At 36.4% G+C, this 19014-nt stretch overlaps 1 protein-coding gene across 6 annotated transcripts in view; it reads left to right on the top strand.

Annotated features, from left to right (window-relative positions):
* The window catches only part of DLG2 (discs large MAGUK scaffold protein 2), a 1029196-nt gene that overhangs the window by 529978 nt on the left and 480204 nt on the right, over window positions 1–19014 (top strand). The window contains exon 2 of one of the 6 annotated variants that reach the window (XM_065678824.1): window positions 5327–5417. The exons of the other annotated variants lie outside the window; for them this stretch is intronic. Within the exon in view, the coding sequence (XP_065534896.1) occupies window positions 5382–5417 (36 nt within the window). The 5' untranslated portion in view covers window positions 5327–5381. The remainder of the gene's footprint in view (window positions 1–5326; window positions 5418–19014) is intronic. 6 annotated transcript variants of the gene reach the window in all.

Below are 19014 nucleotides of genomic sequence, written 5' to 3'. Positions count from 1 at the left end.
AAAAGAGAAAAAGTAATTTATCCACTGTATTTGTATTTTGGTCCGCACTGTATATCATGTTCTGTTAAATCCCAGTGTGTAGCCTTGGAGTATAATATTTAATTCATAAGGTGCTTGTTATTTTATTGGAATTGTTTTATTCCTTTGCATTTTTATGCAGTGTTCAAGTGTATTATGAAAATGGCTCGTGTGATATGCAAGTGTGGGGTTTTTGCATTACTTGCCTTTCTGTTCTGAATACGCAATTGAAAACAGTGCATAAAAAAAATAGCTGTTTGATTTGTGTTCAGAACTACATTTGGCATCACTCACTGTGTTTGCAAATAGAGATCAGTTTGAAACACTGACAAGAAACAATCTGTCCTTTGGCATTAAGAGTCCCTGGAGAAAACAGATGAGAACTCTCTCACTAATTCGTAAGGTAGATTACTGAACTGTACTTTACATGTTTTAATATGCTATATGGACCACTACAGCTGGTATGTAACTTGCTCTCACTGGAAGGCATCCTGCCAAAGACCTGTGTGTGTAAACAGCATCAGTAAAACTCAGAATTACTTTTATGTCATCCGATTCTCAAGACAGATTATTTTAAAGGAGGCATTTTTTTATGGTGCAAAAAAAAACCTCAGCCATACACTGCTTAAAATGTCGATGCATGTCAGGGAAAGCTTGGTTATAGTTATATGCTAACAGCTTCAGATGAGCAATTTGAAAGAATCAAGGGATTAGTTAGTACGTGCAGCATGAAGGGTTTTACCACCAGGAAGGAGGCCCAAATGTCATGTGAAGCATTGGCAAACTGTTCTGAAGACTGAAGCTCTCTTTTTCGCAACAGCTTCCATATACGTCAAAAGAGAGAAAAAATTGGTCCTCACATTTCCAACCCCGCACATTGCAAGTCTGTTTGGAAATGACAGCCTTTAGATACAGAGGAAGTATGGGAAACTATGTACCTTTTGCAACTCTTAGCTCTTCTGAGATGACCAGTGATGATACCAGCACTATACTGAGTGACTCATGATGTTCAACTACCCTGTTAACCAATTAATTAATCTTAGCCAGTATTGACTAATCTGTGTCTATCGTTTGCCTTTCATGAAGCTCAGCAGTGCAGTAACTTTGCCATTATTGAACTGGAAACGGTTATGAAGAGCAAACCTCATGAAAACTCTGTATTCAGTCCTAGACTAAGATTTTCTTTCAATTTATTTCAGTCTGCCTTCCATTAAACTCTTCTTCCATATGCCATGCAGGTAAACAGTTTATCTCATACCTTACCTTGAGGAGCAAGGTCGTATCATTAGTAATGAGAAGCATGCTACCAAGTGCGTACTTCTTTATTCTATTTAGAGTCTGGAATAGCTATAGCTTTCAGTTTTATAAATCTATGAAATATGCTTTAGCCTTGAGACATAAGGAAGATGTAGGAAATTGTGGTCTTCTCATTCTCTAAATGTTGTACTGTTTTCCAGTTAGCTGATGAGTTATGTATGCATAGTTACGGTTTTCTTAGCTGACAGCTTTTCTAAAGATTTTAGGTAAATTATTTTTGACAAGAATGTCCTGTACCCTTATAAGGTAGAAAAAGGTCAGGATATTCTATATTATTAATAAAAACAGCTTGATAGATAAGAAGCATCAATTTGCTGTTCTGAAATAAATGTTCATGTTGAAAGTGATTCTGTTGCAAACTCTTTGTTTTCAGGTTTGTGCTTATAGCCTGGTCATTGTTTCGTTCAGTGTAATATTCTATTGAATCAGCTTTCCTGTTGAAATGGGACATGCTGTTATTGTTCTTACCTTTCTCCTGCCTGTCTTGCTTTGCTCTCCCCATTCTTCACATTCATTGCTGTTCATAAGGGTAAATAATGTCCCTGCCTTCCTCTTCCGAGAGCCATGTTATTTGAGTCAGTGAGACAATAACAAGGGATAGAGGGGGTTTTGGTGGGTGTTTTTGTGTTTAGTTTTTTTTATTGTTGTTTTAAAAAGTAACCAAATGGAACTCCTCAGAGACCTATAGAATTATAGAATAGTTTGGGTTGGAAGGGACCTCAAACCCCATGTAGTTCCAACCTCCCTGCTAAGGGCAGAAACACTTCCCTTCCACTGAACCAGGTTGCTCAAAGCCTCATTGTCCATCATACTATATGTTTAACAATTTTTGAAACCTTTAGCAACGTTCATTGACCTAAGAAAATCTGTTTTAAAAGCTCATATTAAATGAATATACTGCATATCATTATTTGTTGTTCAGTATTCATACTGGGAAGTATATATCCATCTTGACATGGCTTTACAAAAGGTCTGTGTGCAATTTCCTAAATTGCTTATTCTTCTAATATAAATCTGGATGTATAAATGCAAATGCGTTTTTAAAAAATGTACCTGGGAAGTTATGAAAACTACATCTGAAGAAAGAAATATATGCACAAGAAAGTTAAAGTACTATTACTTTTATTAGAGACAGTCCTGTTAGCAAGGAAGGCATTGAATCAAGTCAATTACATTGCAAATGCATAAAATACGCTGCTGTAAAAAATATAATATTTTTTTTCCTCCAAATTCTATTTATTTTAACTGGCATATGAAGTCTGTTGTGTTTTCAATTAATTTAAAATGCCATTTTAAGATTACTTCTGTTGAAAGTACTTTGGGAAACAGACCTATAAGTAAACAGTAAACTGGGTAGCCAAGTATGTGATTCTTCACTTAATTGGTAAGGGCAACCCCCACAAAAAAGAGTGTATTTCCTATTACTTGTTTTGGAAATGTACCATTACCTCCCACAACGCAGTTGAGATTTTTAGCATTTAAAAGGTTGTTTAATTTCAACAGAGAACCTTCAGCTTTGCTACCATTTGCAATTAAATATTTAGTTGTGTAGTAAATTAAGAATGTCGTGATCTCTGCAAAGTGGTGCTTCGTTTACTGGTGCATAAATGTTTTACAAGCTGCTGTATTGTTTCTAGTAAATTAATAATGAAGATTTAGATTTTAACTGATTAATAACCCAATTTAATATTTAGGAGGAATCTAATTGAGGACTGGAAACAAAATTGAGGTAAATATCTTTGGCAGTGATCCCAGTCCTCTGACAAAGTCACCAAGTGATAAGGGAAAAATGAATTAGAGTAAAAGGAATTAAAAGCCTGGAACTTTTAGAGAAGACATACTTCCCCATGAAGACTGAAAATGCTTCTAAACTGCGGTGTTCTTACACTTGACTTCTCTTGTTGTATCACAAATCGTAGTGCAAATTTTATACAGCAAATTGGCAGGATTTTGTAAGATAAAGAAGTATGAATTTGGCATAAGTGAAATATTCCTAAACTACCTGGCTTAAAGAAAGTTTATGGTGCATTGCAGGAATATTGCAGTACTTCCCAGAATATTACTTATATTTTTGATGCCCATAGAACAACAAGTAGTATGGTAGGAAACATTCCAAAGTAGAATGGTTGAAGTAAATGTGAGGTGGGATGGCAAAAGCTCAATAGAGCAAAATGAGGGTTGTGAATAGCTGTGCTATCACAATTAGAGCTCATGAAAATACGGGAATGAGCACATTATTGAAAACTGCATGCCTTCTAAAACTGGTGAAGTGGCTGAGGCTGGATAGGTTTCATGTCGAATAAAGGTACAGTGTGCAGAGGAAGGTTAACTATCAGAAACAACTAATGAGGAGAGATGCCTCACATCTTTTTCTTCCTTCTATGACCTAAGGGCTTGAAGGTTGGGCTTGTGCAGTTACAGGATGTGAGAGCCTCCTGTTTGATACCTTCACCATTGCTGTTGGAGTCAACAGCTTTGGTTTTGCTGTATGCAGCAGTATCTTCAACACTTAAAGCTCTGACTTGAGTAACTGTAATTCAAGTCAGCACTTCATAACTTCACCTGTTGCCTCCTGACACTGACATAAAATTCTTTACTGAGAACAACTGGCAGTAACCATGCAGATTTTACTTCTTGTATCCACCATTTTAATTTAATATTTTTTGAGGACTTTTCTTGTTAGTAGTCATCTTGTGTCAGTTCTTTTTTGTTTTTAGGATGTAGAAGTTTAATCCAAGTACTGAAATACTTAGGTTTACTTTTGGGTGTGTATATGGAATGCTATGGTTTGTGTTTCAAAGAATTCCCCTGGGTTCATCCAATAGTCCTTTATGGCCATTCTTCTATTGCAATCTCATTTAAAGTCAAAATTTGGCTTTATCACCAATTTTCTATTAGGAATGTCTGGAGTTAGAAATACCATGGTTTATCAAGGATTAGAACCTGTCCTGCTGCATTTCTCTATACAAGAGGTCATATTTGTTGAGTGGAGAGATTATTTTAATTGACATAATTAACTTTTCTCGTGATTATCTTAAGCTTGAAAATGCATTTTGCTCTTTCCCAATTACTGCTTTTTCTCTGATAGAGCTAAACATGCTGTGTGTAATAATGACGGTGGCTTTGGAAGGACTTAATGTATATAATTGGAAACTAAGATTAGGTAGTCTTCTATCAGCAGGAGGGTAGGAGAGCTGGGATGTATAATTGAAGTACAGTGTAATGGGATTACCTACAAATTTTAAACATTGCTTTCATTATGGAAAATAATAAGCATATTTATTAAGTATGATCTCTGCTTGGGACAATATTTGTTGTTATGAAAAAGCTTTTGTAATTAAGCTTGGGTATAAAACTGTATTGAACATACTACATCAATCTCTGGAAAATGCTTTTGTGCATAAAATTTTACTAAAATAGAAAGAGCTTTCACAGCAGAGGCAGTTAGCCAGATATTAGTATAGCTTACATCTAGCATTCACTGTAAATTTTTCTATGTGCTTTCAGTTTAGTCAAGGTCAAATCAAAAGAAAAGTCATAGTGAAATACACTTACACATCTATCTTTTTATGAAACTTTTTAATGATTCTACTGTTTTTCATGGTTATCCTCAGTGGAAATAAAGGCTTTTTTTTTTTTTTTTTTTTTAAAGAGTATTTTCTTGCAGTAGCTCTGTAAGTGTGATGTTTTAGGGATTATGGGATGAGTGTGTATGACCTAAATTTTGCAGGCGGCCACATAAAATTCTCCTAGGAGTCTTCTACGTCCTTAAATATGCATCTGTGAAAATTTCCATAATTGTAGAAAGTATTTTCAAATTGTTGAAAGCATTTCAAATGTGATTGCTATGTTGGTACTTCGGATATAATACAGTGGCCCCTCAGGATATTCTTTTATTTCTTTCCATTATCACTTTCGAGGATTTCTTTTCAGAAAAGCACCAAGTTCAAATGTGTAGCTACTTTCCTTAATCAAAGCTTGTACTGAAAAGAACTGCCTTCAACAACTGTTGCCACAACTGCTAGATTACTTTGAGGAGTCCTGTTATGGCAGCGCCCAAGACACATTCTTTAGGTCATAAGGTATGTCTTTATCTAAAGGATATATATGGTTTGGGGTTTGCCTATACTGTGAGTGTAGCTCTTAGATTAAAAATTTCTTCTATCATACTGTATATATGTATAAAAATGGCATTTCTCTTAATTTATAAAGTTGACAAAAGTATGTTAGTGTATATTATAGCTCAGTGAATAATGAAATGCTAAAACAGAAAAAAGTTCAGAAAGTTCTGACATACTGCTGTTATAATTTCATTCTTTTACCTTTGAACAGATGTATACAGGAAAGGACAATAAAAACAGGAACTATAGAATGACAGTATGGATAAGGTCGGAAGGGGACCCTGGAGATCATCTAGTTCAACCATGTGCTCAAAGCAGGTTGCTCAGGACTGTGCGTGGCCAGGTTTTTAATATCTCCAAGATGGAGACTCCACAAGCTCTTTGGGTAACCTGCTTCAGTCACCATCACAGTAAAAAGAAATCTTTCCTATGTTCAAGGGGAATTTACTGTATTTCACTTTGTTCCCATTGCTTCTTGTCCTGTCGGTGAGATCTAACTGTGCAGACTGGCTCTTTTTCCACTGAAGGTGCTCTAGACCTTCCTGTTATTCTTGGGGACCTTTTAACAGTAAAGAGCAAAATGAAGAAGGCATCGAATATCTCAGCCATTACCGTGTCCTGTATCACCAGCTCCCCTGCCCTATTCAGCAATGGGCTCACAGTTTCTCTTGTCTACCTTTTGCTGCTCAAATACCCATAGAAACCTTTCTTGTTGCCTTTCATGTCCCTTGCTAGGTTTAGATCTGAATGGACTTTGGCTTTTCTACCCTTATCCTTGCTTGCTCAGACACTGTCTCCATATTCCTTCTCCTGTTCCTGTTTTCACCTCTTGTATGCTTCTTTTCTATCTGAGTTTTGTTGGGAGGTCCTCTTTCAGCCATGCCAGCCTCCTGCTGTGCTTACTTAACCTTCTCTAACTTGGATAAATTATTTTTGAGCCTGGGGTAGGTGATCTTTGAAAAATAATCAACCTTCTTTCCAGGTTTGTATCCCATGGGAAACTTCTAAGCAGATCCCAAGGGAAAAATAGCCGTAGCTTTGGCTTATGCATGGTGCTCATTTCAAGTATTTCATTGCTAGAGGAAAATTCAGGTCCAGTTTCCAGAATCATTTGCCACATCAAGAACTGACAGAATGATGCCAACTCACATAAATCAGTACAAGTCATTCCTGAGGGAATGTATAAAAATGGAAAAATCTAATCTTGCATACTAGGTAAAAACGTCAGCCTTTAATCACAGCTCTACCTGGCTGCTTCTGAGATGCAGATTTTTTTTTCTTTTTCCTTTTTTCTCATTACTGCTTAAGGATGAATCTTTCTCCCGCAAGGAAAAATCTTCTGGAAGCAGGAGGTGAAGAATCCCAAGAAAAAAGTTCATGTAATCTGTGCATGAAAGAGAAATTAAAGGCCATCATGAAAGAGGGAAATACAACATCTGGAATATGTGGTTAAACACAAACTCAGTTTTAACTGCGCTAGCTGCCTTTGCGTCAGGATTGTCTCTTTGCCAAGGCCTCTCACAAAGAGCCTTGCCTTTATGTCAGTATATTTGTAACTTAAGAGCAATTTGCAATAATTTGCAACCCTGTATTCCCCTCCCTTTTCCCAGGTGGAAGGTTGTTTAACATTTTCCATCCCAGCTTTCAGCGAGTTCTCCATTATCTTGTGCTTGCCAGTGACATTCCCATGCATCTTTTAAAAGTTTCTTTTACTCCCCTGATACCTTCTTTCCTTTCATTACCCTCACACAAAATTGGCAAGTTAGATCACATAGTAAAAGTTTCCTATTCTTTTAATTATGGCATGCTGAAGTAACTTCGGTTCCAATACTGACAACAGAGTGAAGGAGCTTTTTTCTCTGTTGAAGATTGTGGGGATGTTCAAACCCATAGTTTAATGAAAAAAAATGTTGTGCTAATTATGGCAAAAAATAGTAGCCCATTTATTTTGCTTTTTTTTTTTTTTAAAGCAAGAAAATGCAGTGTTATTGAGAAGAAATATGGTGTTGCTGATTCTGGGTTACAGCAGAGTTAATGAGAACAATAGTTCCGTAGTTATTTATCTTTTCTGCTTGTCAATGTTGAAGGCCTAACAATTTTTCATTAGATTCAGTGTCTCAGAAGACAGACCATGAAGATGTCTTGCAGATACCTGGCTGTAGTTTGTTCACCCAGTTCATCCCTCCTTCCCATTGCTGCTAATTCTGATACTTCATTGGCTCTGATTGGAACACCTCCTCCTTCCTCAAAAACACAGATTTGATTACCTTTTTCAATTACTTAATAGCCTAATTTCTGGGGTGAGATTCTGACGTGACCAGGAGTTTTAGAGACCACTTATTACAGTTGTTTTACTTGTCTCCAAGTTGAAGATATCATTTTATATTAACAGGCTGAATTAGATGACTTCTGTCCTCATAGGCATCAGTTTCCAACAGGCTGTTGAGTTGGAAGAGTTTGAATGGCTGGTGTTAAGGAAGATGAGCTATTTATCAGTAATCAGGGTGAGAAAATCAACTCACTGACAAAGTTGTTGGGTTTGGGTGGTTTTTTCTAAAATCCTTGTATATTAAAGATGATGAAGAGCTGGAATTGAATGAGAATCTGACAAAAGGGAAGGAGAGAACACAGAATTAAACTCACTTGATTGCTTCTTTGGATGGGGAGTTTGGCTTTTAAATTTTCTCTCTTCGGTATGAGAAGGCATTGTGTTCAGGGATGTAAAATATGGCTGCCAATTGGCCAGATAGTCTCCCCTGTTTTGAGAGAAGTGTGTTGAGACAGTGCAAAGTGGGCTGCGTGGTGAAATGCTTTGTTTACAGATAGTACTTGTGTCTTCTGCAAGAGTTGAATTAATATGAGCAAAGTAAAAGACAAGAGTTAGGAAGAGGAATACTGAGTTCAGCTTTGGTCTTGTGCCAGCTAAATGCAATTAAATAGATTAGGACCTAAGAAGAAGACACAAAAAGTTCACTGTAGGTGCCAACTGAAAGAACAGGAGAGGGCAAAATATAACCAGGACGGATTATACAGAAGAAACAGGAGAAAGAGCAACAACATTGGAGTGTGAACAAACCACAGAACTGGCAAAGGCAGGCAGTCACTAAGGGAACCTGGAAATCTGTAAGGTAAGAGAGAAATTCATTAAAGCATTTCTGAAAACAGAGATTCCGTGTGAATGCTCTTATATTTATAACGTAGGCAGTTGTTAGTAACTTGGGTAAAAGTAAGATCAGCAAAATGAAGGGGATGGAACTCCCAGCCTGGGAAGAGCCAAATCACATGTGTCAGAGAGAAAAGTGAGATGCTGAGAATGCACAGCAGGGTGCTGGGTTTTGGAGTTGCCATATGCGATTTCAAATAAAGAACCTGTGAATACTTGTCTTAAAATGATTTCTTCATATTTTAAAAATTACGGCACTAGTCTCTTTCATTATGTATATTTTTTTCCCCAAATATTTAAAATATGTCTCAAGAAAAACTTGTACTCCTGAGGAGAGAAATACACGTTAGTAAAACTATAAGTAATGGTAAGTAATTTTCATGAGGTATGGATAACAAAATTACATCATTAAATAGTACTTCATCATACATGACACACTCAGAAGCCCCAGTGAGTGAAAGATAATTTACAGAAGTTATATGACTTTCTTGATTGTTCCTCATTCCCCTTGATTTTCTGAGTAGATTTAAGTGCTTTGGACTATTTTTGCTCATCATTTAATGGAACAAGTGTGGTGGAGAAGCTAAGTGACCTTGTAAAGGATTCAGAATACGAACCTTGAGCTGAGCCAATGCCAAAAGTTGCACCCAGTTTGCATCTTTACCCAAATCCTGATGGGTAACTGTTCACTTAGGCTGAGCTGTTAAAGGACAAAACAGACTATTGCATAGATATAACCATGAGCGCATCTGGCAATAAATGCTGGCCTTCATTAGTTGTTAGCTGATAGCTTGGGGAAACATCTTTGATGGTTACTTTGCAGCTTATTTGTCACTAGAGACTGTTATTAAAAAAGCATGTATAGTTTCAATATGAGTGTTGTGCAGATTTTCAAAGTGCTTGGTAAGCAAAGTTATAATGACTATAAATTGCCATGTGTTTCAACTAGTTCCATATTCTGATTTGCAGCATTTTTCAACAAAGCACTTTGCTATAAGAAAATATCTCCTGGTAATATATTTGATTATTTTTTTAATTGATTTTTCTCTAATATTAAAAAAAAATCATTTATTCAGGCTACTACTCTGTTGCTGGGAGCATTGTCAAGTAACATTATGCTGTAGTTGCTGTGAGTATCACTCTGCTATTCACAAAACTTGCATTTGATTTTTGTCTTGGAACAAACCCACACTTGTGAAAAAATGTATTTTGACAGATGGGATTGCTCTGGAGCCAGCTGTATGGAGTAGCAGGATGCCACACAAGTAAATAGCTGAATAGTGCACACTTATGCAGGTCTGCAAATGGAGCTAACTGATGACGACAAAATCAGTCTGACCAAATCTGGTACGCTGCTAGCTTGAGACTCCCAGGCTCCAACGGTATCTGTTTGCTGACAAGGCTTCCTCTTCTGTGTGCAACATAAGTAAGATGTTACTTCTAAAGTAAAACTTTGACAGTTAGGTAATTTTTATGCCTTTATAGATCCTAAAAAATGAAGTCTGGAGAATTTCATTACTCTCTAGCTGTATTCCAACACTGATAAACCACATTTCTGAGATATCATCCAGAACATATGGGGTATTGACTGCCTACTGATATTTTCTTCTAGATTAATTTAGCACCATTCAAGAATGGAATTAGAATAGCTCCAGTTAGAAGGGACCTACATGGATCATCTAGCCCCACTGCCTGACTAACTCAGGGCTGTTCAAATGAAAGCATGTTATTAAGGGCATTGTCTAAATGCTTCTTAAACACTGACAGGCTTGGGGCATCAACCACCTCTCTAGGAAGCCTGTTGCAGTATTTAACCACCCTCTCAATCAAGAAATGATTCCTATAGTCCGGTCTAAACCTCCCTTTCTGTAGTTTTGAACCATTCCCACACACCCTGTCACTGGATACCAAGGAGAAGAGATTGGTAATAACAGTTTGATGATCACTCCCCATCACCCGTTTCTGCCTTTATGGGACCGGGGCAGTAACAGTGTAAAATTCTTTTAATAGCCTTAGCTGGTAGTTTCAAAACTGAGTAAAAGTCCTGACCTCATGCTTTTTAAGATATTATCCTGAAACACTAAACTATCGACTTTTCAGAAAGACAGATACTTTGATGTCTTTTACAAGACATCTCGCATTACAAAACATAAAAGCCAAAAGATTTTATCCCCATTGGAACAGGTCAGTAAGTAAGACTTACAAGCTGTACTCCGATGTGAAAAGGAAGTGGAATGAGTGGTTGCAGCTTTTCATTTGAGTTCTTGTATGATGGCAATCTGCATTATAGATGCTGTTTGGAGAATATTTTTCTAATAGTGCTTTGTGAACTTGTGAACCTTTGAACCTTTATGCATCTTTCTCTCTGATGGTTGTTATGTGATTTCCACCATCCTTCATTTTTCACTGAGTTACCATAGAAATTTACTGAGGCAGTCCCAATCTTCTTTTTTTTTTTTTTTTTTTTTTTTTGATTTAAAACTATGTTTCATATTATGCATAGCAGGAATTTTGGTTTTGTAGGTAATAGAAGGATCTTCATAGAGTCTTGAAAAACACTAAAAATACAGCAAGATGAATGCTGCTGTCTTATTGTGATTAATCAAAATCCAATAAGGAAGACTTGGCATCAAGCTGTTTTCTCTAATTGCTAATAAAAGGAACATTACCACCAGTATCAAATCATGCATGTATAGATTAACATTCTTAGACTGTTAAGTTGTGAGCAAAGCCTAAGTTTGTTTCATTGATACTACAATAGTTCAAATATGTTAAAAATAGTTACCATTGGATGGCTCTCTTTAATGTACAGGCATATTTTTCATATATTATACAGAGGTAAAAATAAATCTGTGACATGGACCATTCATTACTCATCATTGCATTTGTACCGTCACCATTTAAACATTCTCTTCACAGAGCAGATAATAGGCAATCAGTCATTAATTTAGGAATGCTTCTGTTCTGATTAATCAAAATTTCACATAGATGTTTAAGACTTTTTTTTCTTAAAAAACCCTTGTGAAATATGTATTTTCATATCTCTTACATAGCAGGAACTGAAATACATGGAACTCAGAATAAATCTTAATTAAAAATCTGAATTGAAAGTAATTTGATAAAGTATGATTATTAACTAGGCAAATATACTCTTGATTGAAAGAAAACTCAACTTGAAAAGAATATATATATAAAAATATTCAAATCCCATTGGGGTTCTTTTTTTCACTTAAGTTTTTTGTTAAATTTATTGTCTCTGTAAAGATATTAAAAAATCCCCCTAATATGAGCTTTGCCATCTATAATGAGTTCAGCAGACAGACTTCACTGAATTTAATCTGGGAAATACTTGTCAGCATAGAGTGTCTATGTGCTTATAGATGTAAAATGACAAATCCCAACATGTGCTAAAAGACTTAAGCTGTTATTTGCCCAGAGTGAGAGAAAGACACTAAGGATATTTGACTATATTAGCCTCACTAAATTATGTTATATACAGGCATGTTATGTAGTCTGTATAATGAAAAAAATGAGAGATACACAGTTCTCTGTGTGTGATTTTGGCACAGAACACAAGGAGCTTAAATTTTGTATTTGTGAACTTGATGTATGCTGGAGAGGCAATTGGTGAATGAGGACATCTTTTTGTCTCAACTTCCTCTCCAGGTTATTTTCCATTTCCTCTTTTACTTCAGAGTTACCATTGAGGCTGCCAGCTCTTCATGGCTGGAAGTTGTCTCTTTGTACACACTTTGTACTGTGGGGCCTCATGATCTGCTGGATGACTCTACAGCTGCAGCTCTGAGTGGTTACAGATGGAATATGTATTGGGGTAAAGACACTTTCATGTCATAGGAGGAAAAAAGTTGCACACGTGCTCACTGATTTGGTAAGATCTGCATAATTCAATTTTTAGCCATAGACAGCAGCATATTCTTAGGTCTGGGTTCACCTCCCTCAGCCTTAAGGTAGGAGCACAGTCACATTGCACCAATCATTGGGGAAGGTCATATTCAGATGTGATTTATATTTACTTATGCTGAATCGCTCCCTGGAAATGCTTTTTCATCATACGGGGAGACAAAGTTGACAAGGCTTCTAACGCAGGCAATTAAAATTAGCTGAAATTTCTCCAGGTCCTACTGTACACATCTACTCCTCTTTCAGTTCTTTTTTTTTCTTCCTCCCTCACAAAGATGAGACTGCTGTAAGGAACACTGTGCGCCTCTATAGTATTTAGCATAATACCTGCTGAGCAAAATTCCATCTTTCATAAGGGTTTCCTTTATGAAGCTTTCTATAAAATCACACAGTACTTTTATGTCCTGTATGACTAGTCCTCGCATACACGTGGTAGTAGATCTTTGTGATGAGCAATGAGAAATATCTTGCAAACTCCGGATTTCCTGGGGAACAAACCTTATGTCAGTAGTGTTCTCACTGCCTTTTCCTAAAATTGAGCAAGGAAAACCCAGCAACTGGTTGGCAGAAAGTCAAAATGCAAAGGAAGCATAGGGACATCTTGAATACGATGCTGCATTTCCTATAGTATCCACAGCAGATGAGTTCAGAAAAATAATGTTTTGAATTTCAGATTAAGATCATAAACCTCAGGCACTGCATTCAGTGCTTCCTCAGCAGTTCAGAAATAGGAATTATTAGTTGTGAGCCAAGAGTCTGTGCTTAATGCAGAATTTATTCCACATCTTAGATGATTATATACGACTGAACTATTGATTTTTAATTGTATCTGTCAGAATTTACCTGCTCACTCACACATGTGATGTACCTCAATCATTTGCAGACAGGCATATGCCTCTTTAAGACTTGTTTCCTGTGTAGATAATATACTGCAGTTCCCTGGAGACCTTATAAGCATATCACAAAAGCCAGCACAAACAGCAGGCTTGCTAATACCAAAACAAGTGATTAATATTAATCCCTATACTCCACTTCTGTCAAAGGCTTTGGATTCAGCAATTTTTTTTTGTCCTGGGAGAACATAAAATAGGAATACAAATTCTCGGATGCCGATGTAGCCGTCTGCTTTTATGTCAGAGGTTGCTATTTTTCAACTTGCATAATAAAAACGGTATGTCAACAGGGTTTCTTTACCCTTGTTTTACTCTAAATGTTTTTTTTTTCATGTTTTTTCTTTAAGAAGGAAAAAAAAATATATGGCATTCCATAGTCACTACAAAGAAGTGATAATAGCTATTGCAGTACTTTTTGAACATTATATATTACAAGTAATCAACAAAATATGTTCCTGACCATACTTTAAAACTAATCAGGTTCCAATATCCCCTCATGCCCCATCTCCTGGGTTTTATCCCATTTCCTTTTTGATTTTTTGGAAGTGTTATCAGCATGTGACTGAGATGAAGAAAAATAATATAAACTTGGTACATGACGATAAAGGGTTTGTACTACAGTAGAAGCTTTCCAAGAACTAACTAGAATAAAGAAGCTGATCTTCGCTAAAAAGAACATCTTTAAGTTCCAGTGAGAAGTTAGGTTATGCTTACTAAATGGCCATCTGGAAAACTTCCTGAGCAGCACAATGCAGTATTAAGATAAGGATTTCTTGTCCTTATGATTTTTTAAACAAATAAGCTATTCTCTCCCATCTCAAAAAAGCTACTTTTCATTTTTCAGCTTGTCAATGGTTTATCTTGTAAACTCAGTATAAATATCAGAATTAACAATAGTGAAAACTAGAATTTGTTCCAGTGAAGATCTGTTTATTCTACATATTTTAATGTTACTATTTAGTGATTTTTGAATTTTTTAAGTAAATTTAGTGATTTGTTATGACCTTTTTATAAACTGCTACTGAAACAGTTTTGTATCCGTTTATGATCATGTTTAGCTTTTGAGGTCTGGAAACAGCACTGCTATACTCTTCAGACTTATCCTAGTTCTGTATTTAAATGTGATTTTTCCAGGAGCTTTTCACTAATGGAAGTTTTCAAATACATTTCTGTTTCTATAAAATGATACCTTTCAGAAATTAATTTGAAGGAGGAGGGAATCAAGCACATAAGATAAATGCAATTCCTTATGTGAATAAAGCCACTTCTGACTTTGAGTTGAAAAATCTGGTCCTCACTTCACATATGACCATAGAATGACTTGGGTTGGAAAGGACCTCAAGATCATCCTGTTCCAATCCCCCTGCCAAGGGCAGAGATGCCTACCCTTCTTTTTAGATGCTATATATTTTTCTTCCTCATTAATCTTTGTTAAAAAGATCAAAGAGTGTGTGTTCCGTGATCATGGAGTACTTTTCATATAGATGACTTCCATAAGGTGTCTGATACTAACTACTTCAAAACACTCTGTAACATTGAATTAATTAATTTAAAACATGTATAAATTTTAAGAAAGGCCATGTGTTCATTAATTAAAAGTAATGCTTTAATGCAGACAGAGTTTAAGTCAATATTGGATCCTGAATTCTTCAGGGTTCAGTTGTACAGGCAGCTGTAAGATTAGGAAATCCTTAATTCTACTCTCTCAATTGCGAATTAGTCCCATTGCAAGCCACTTTCTTCTTTCAGGATTTCTGAATTGGCATTAGCTGACAAGACAGGTCAAAGTGCATACTGCTGCCTTTAAGATCACAAAGTCTTTCCTGGGAATTATCTGGGCATAGAGAATGGAGATTAAACTTTTAGCATAAGAAGACTGACTTGTTAACAGCTAAAACAGACTTTTTATGTATGGTGATGGAATGAACATGGAAATTGAAAAAGGAGAGTGAATGCTGAATAAGAAGAAATGTAATTTTAGTGGGTTTTTTTCCTAAAGTATAAATATACTAAATTATTCAGACCATAATAAGGGAAGGTAGCATATGAAATTATACCTCTAAATCCTTCCATACTGTAGTTGTGTGGAAGATATAAAAGCTGAAAGCAAAACCCATTAAAACTGTATATTGAATGCATTATAATATTTGTTAATCTATAGTTTGCTTTATTTTATATTCTTTTGTTCTTTTTCTTCCCACTGTTAGATAGCAGAAAAAAAGGCATTACAAATGTTTTTATAATGTACTTGCATTACAGTATCTAGACAAACAGCTTAATTTTGCATGGTTCAAAACAGAATTAGTCAACTGACAACCTGTACTTTCCAGATTATTCTTATATTTAAGGTAATGAATATGTGGTGAACTTCAGGTAATGAAATGACAACTTGACTGGATATTCTGTAGTCTACTGCCCAGTTGCCAGATTTTTTTTGGCCCAGACATACAGCCTGAATGGAAACTTGACCCCAACTACACTAATGACACAGTGCAGGACTCTATGTAGTATAGAAGTCTCCTTCTTGGCCTGACACAGAAGATAGTAACTGCCATGTTTCCAAACCCCTGTCTTACAAAATCTCTTCTGAGCACTGCATGTTTTCAAATTAACTATGAAATTTCATTTCAGCTTTTCCTTTTTTTTCTTGTTCCTTTCAGAATGTCATTGTTGTTGTAGTCCTTGGTTTATAACTTAACCTTTTAAGTGCAATCCCACTCACAAATGGTAAATTGGTTGTCAGAGAATTCAATGATGAAATCGATGTCCTACAACTGGGCGATACAACTGTAAACAGTTGGTAAGGGCATATTATTATTTTTAGTTTTACTGTCACAACATAACCTAAGGAAGAAAAAATATGCCTGACACTTTATTACACTTGTTAAAGGAATATGATTTTGTGGCAGTTGGTGTACCACCTAAATGAGTATGAATTTGCCTTATGTCCACTTACTGTATTTTCGTGTTGATTCTTGATGGTAGCTGATCTCATAAGAACTCCCCAAATCATTACAGTATTATTCTCTGAGTGTTGGTACATAGGTTTGGTTTGAAAATGTATTCACCATGGTGCAAAACTATGCACAATGGTTCTTAAGCTGGTAAAGCATAACATTTCTGTGATGATGAAGATTACCTTCCTGACCAGAATCATCACTTGTTTGTCAAGAGGCCTGTGATGTCTCTCTGTTTCTCCTCTGAGAGAACCAGAATATTTTAAGTTATACTTTTTGGCTACTTCTGTTATTCTCTTGGATAAGAGTTCTGAAATAATTGTTTTCCAGACCTTATTGTCAATATCTAAAATTTCACTGAATTGTTAAACCAGGGGTTTAGGTTGTGACTCTTGTCCAAACGACATAGGAAGAGGATTCAGAAGTCTAACCTTAAATTACAATTATTTTTAATTCCCCACAAATCATAGAATCACAGATTGGTTTGCATTGGAAAGGACCTTAAGATCATCCAGTTCCAACCCGCTGCCATGGGCAGGGACAACTCACACTAGACTATGCCACCCAAGACTCTGTCCAGCCTGGCCTTGAATACTGCTAAGGATGAGGCAGCCACAGCTTCTCTGGGCAACCCATTCCAGTGCCTTAGCACTCTCACAGTAAATACCTTCTTTATATCTAACATGAACTTCCCATGTTTAAGTTTGAACCCATTACCTCTTGTCCTATCACCACAATTCCTGATGAAGAGTCCCTTGAGGCTTCTAGTTTTACCTGAGGAATGATGTGCTTTCATTAAAAATATACTGAATGAAGAACATAGGAGACAGTCAAAAAGTATTCAGCTTCAAAATACTCTCAGAGATGAAATTTAAAATATAAATGAATCACTGGAGTAGTTTTCAGGTGTTCTTATTCACCTTTAATTCAGAAGTTTTTATATAGAGTCATAGAATCATAGAATAGTTAGGGTTGGAAAGGACCTCAAGATCATCCAGTTCCAACCCCCCTGCCATGGGCAGGGATACCTCACACTAAACCATCCCACACAAGGCTTCATCCAACCTGGCCTTGAACACTGCCAGGGATGGAGCACTCACAACCTCCCTGGGCAACCGATTCCAGTGTCTCACCACCCTAACAGGAAAGAATTTCCTCCTTATATCCGATCTAAACTTCCCCTGTTTAAGTTTTAACCCGTTACCCCTTGTCCTGTCACTACAGTCCCTGACAAAGAGTCCCTCCCCAGCATCCCTATAGGCCCCCTTCAGGTACTGGAAGCCTGCTATTAGGTCCCCACGCAGCCTTCTCTTCTCCAGGCTGAACAGCCCCAACTATGCTAAGGTTTAATAAAAAAGGGATACTTAAAGTAGCTTAGGATTCTTTTTTTTTTTTTTTTTTTTTTTTTAACAAATTATTTACTTTTGTATGTGAAAGAGCATTATCTAATCTAGTCTAGAACAGGTTATCTCATCCAGGGCATATCAGCTTGGTTCTGGTGTTTACAAGAGCTCACAAAGTCTTTGCTCAGACTCATTCTAAAAATACTTGCCAAATATAGCTTTTAGTATTGAAAATAAGTGAGGAGGTAAACAATTTGCAGGAACAGAACAGATGCCTCAAATACAGCAGATGAGATACAGGTTGAACCCAGGGAGATGTATGGGCTGGACCTGTTTTCACCAGGCATATGTGTGGCTAAGAGAATTCCTTTTTCACTTGTGATCTCTCCCTACCAACCTGGAATACATCACTGGAAAAGAAACCGTGGACAGACTTTGCTAGGGTTTAGTGCTTGTGTGTGTTAGTGGTGAAATGTGTGAAGACTTGTAAGCAGAAAACATTATGATTTTTTTCCTTCTACTCTATTGAACACACCTAAATCCTTTCTGCACAGAAATGTTACTTTCTACAGTGCCTTTCATGCTTGCCTCTGCAGCAAATAACGTGTCCAAAGAGAGAATTGTCATAAATTGCAATTTATGTTGCAATTCTAATGTTCACTGTTAGATATATCTAGATAACAGAGAGGAAACATGGGAAATTTCCTATTAACCTTGTGAAGAATGCTCTGCTCATCTCCATCTAAAGATTGCCTTGTTCCAGTTGTCTTTCTGAGCTGCGCCTGTTTCCCCACCTTGCCTTTTTACTCTATTCTTGTTTGTACCTAAGGACTTGTAATAAGTGCTACTAAAATAAATTTATTAAGGTGGTGTTCTACTGCACTAATGGTGAAAGTTAACTTTCACTGCTCCCTGAAGGGGAAAGCGTGTCAGTAATTGAGGCGTTCCCCTTGCTGTTCCGCAAACCTTGCGGTGGTGTATGAAAGACATCTTGAATTATTCAGTGTTCCTTGTTAGTTATGTTTCTCCTTGGTTTTCCTGTGTAGCTGATGTCATTTGTAGAGGTGAGATTTTTTTATGGTGTAAATAGAGACCAGATTTGTGAAAAAAAAAAAAAAAAACAAAAAACAAAAAACAAACCCTCCCTTTTTTATTTTTTTTCTAAGAGGTAGCATTTGGATGCTGATGTTTTCTATTTGCCCATTTTTTAGGATATGAAATGTTTGGAAAACTCTAAGAGATTAAGATTACTTTTAGACTTCCAAACTGACAGAAAAAAGA

Source organism: Lathamus discolor, chromosome 4 (assembly GCF_037157495.1).
Source record: "Lathamus discolor isolate bLatDis1 chromosome 4, bLatDis1.hap1, whole genome shotgun sequence".
Classification (NCBI taxonomy): Eukaryota; Metazoa; Chordata; class Aves; order Psittaciformes; family Psittacidae; genus Lathamus; species Lathamus discolor.
Note: the sequence above shows the minus strand (reverse complement) of the source record. Positions and strands in the feature narration are given on the sequence as shown.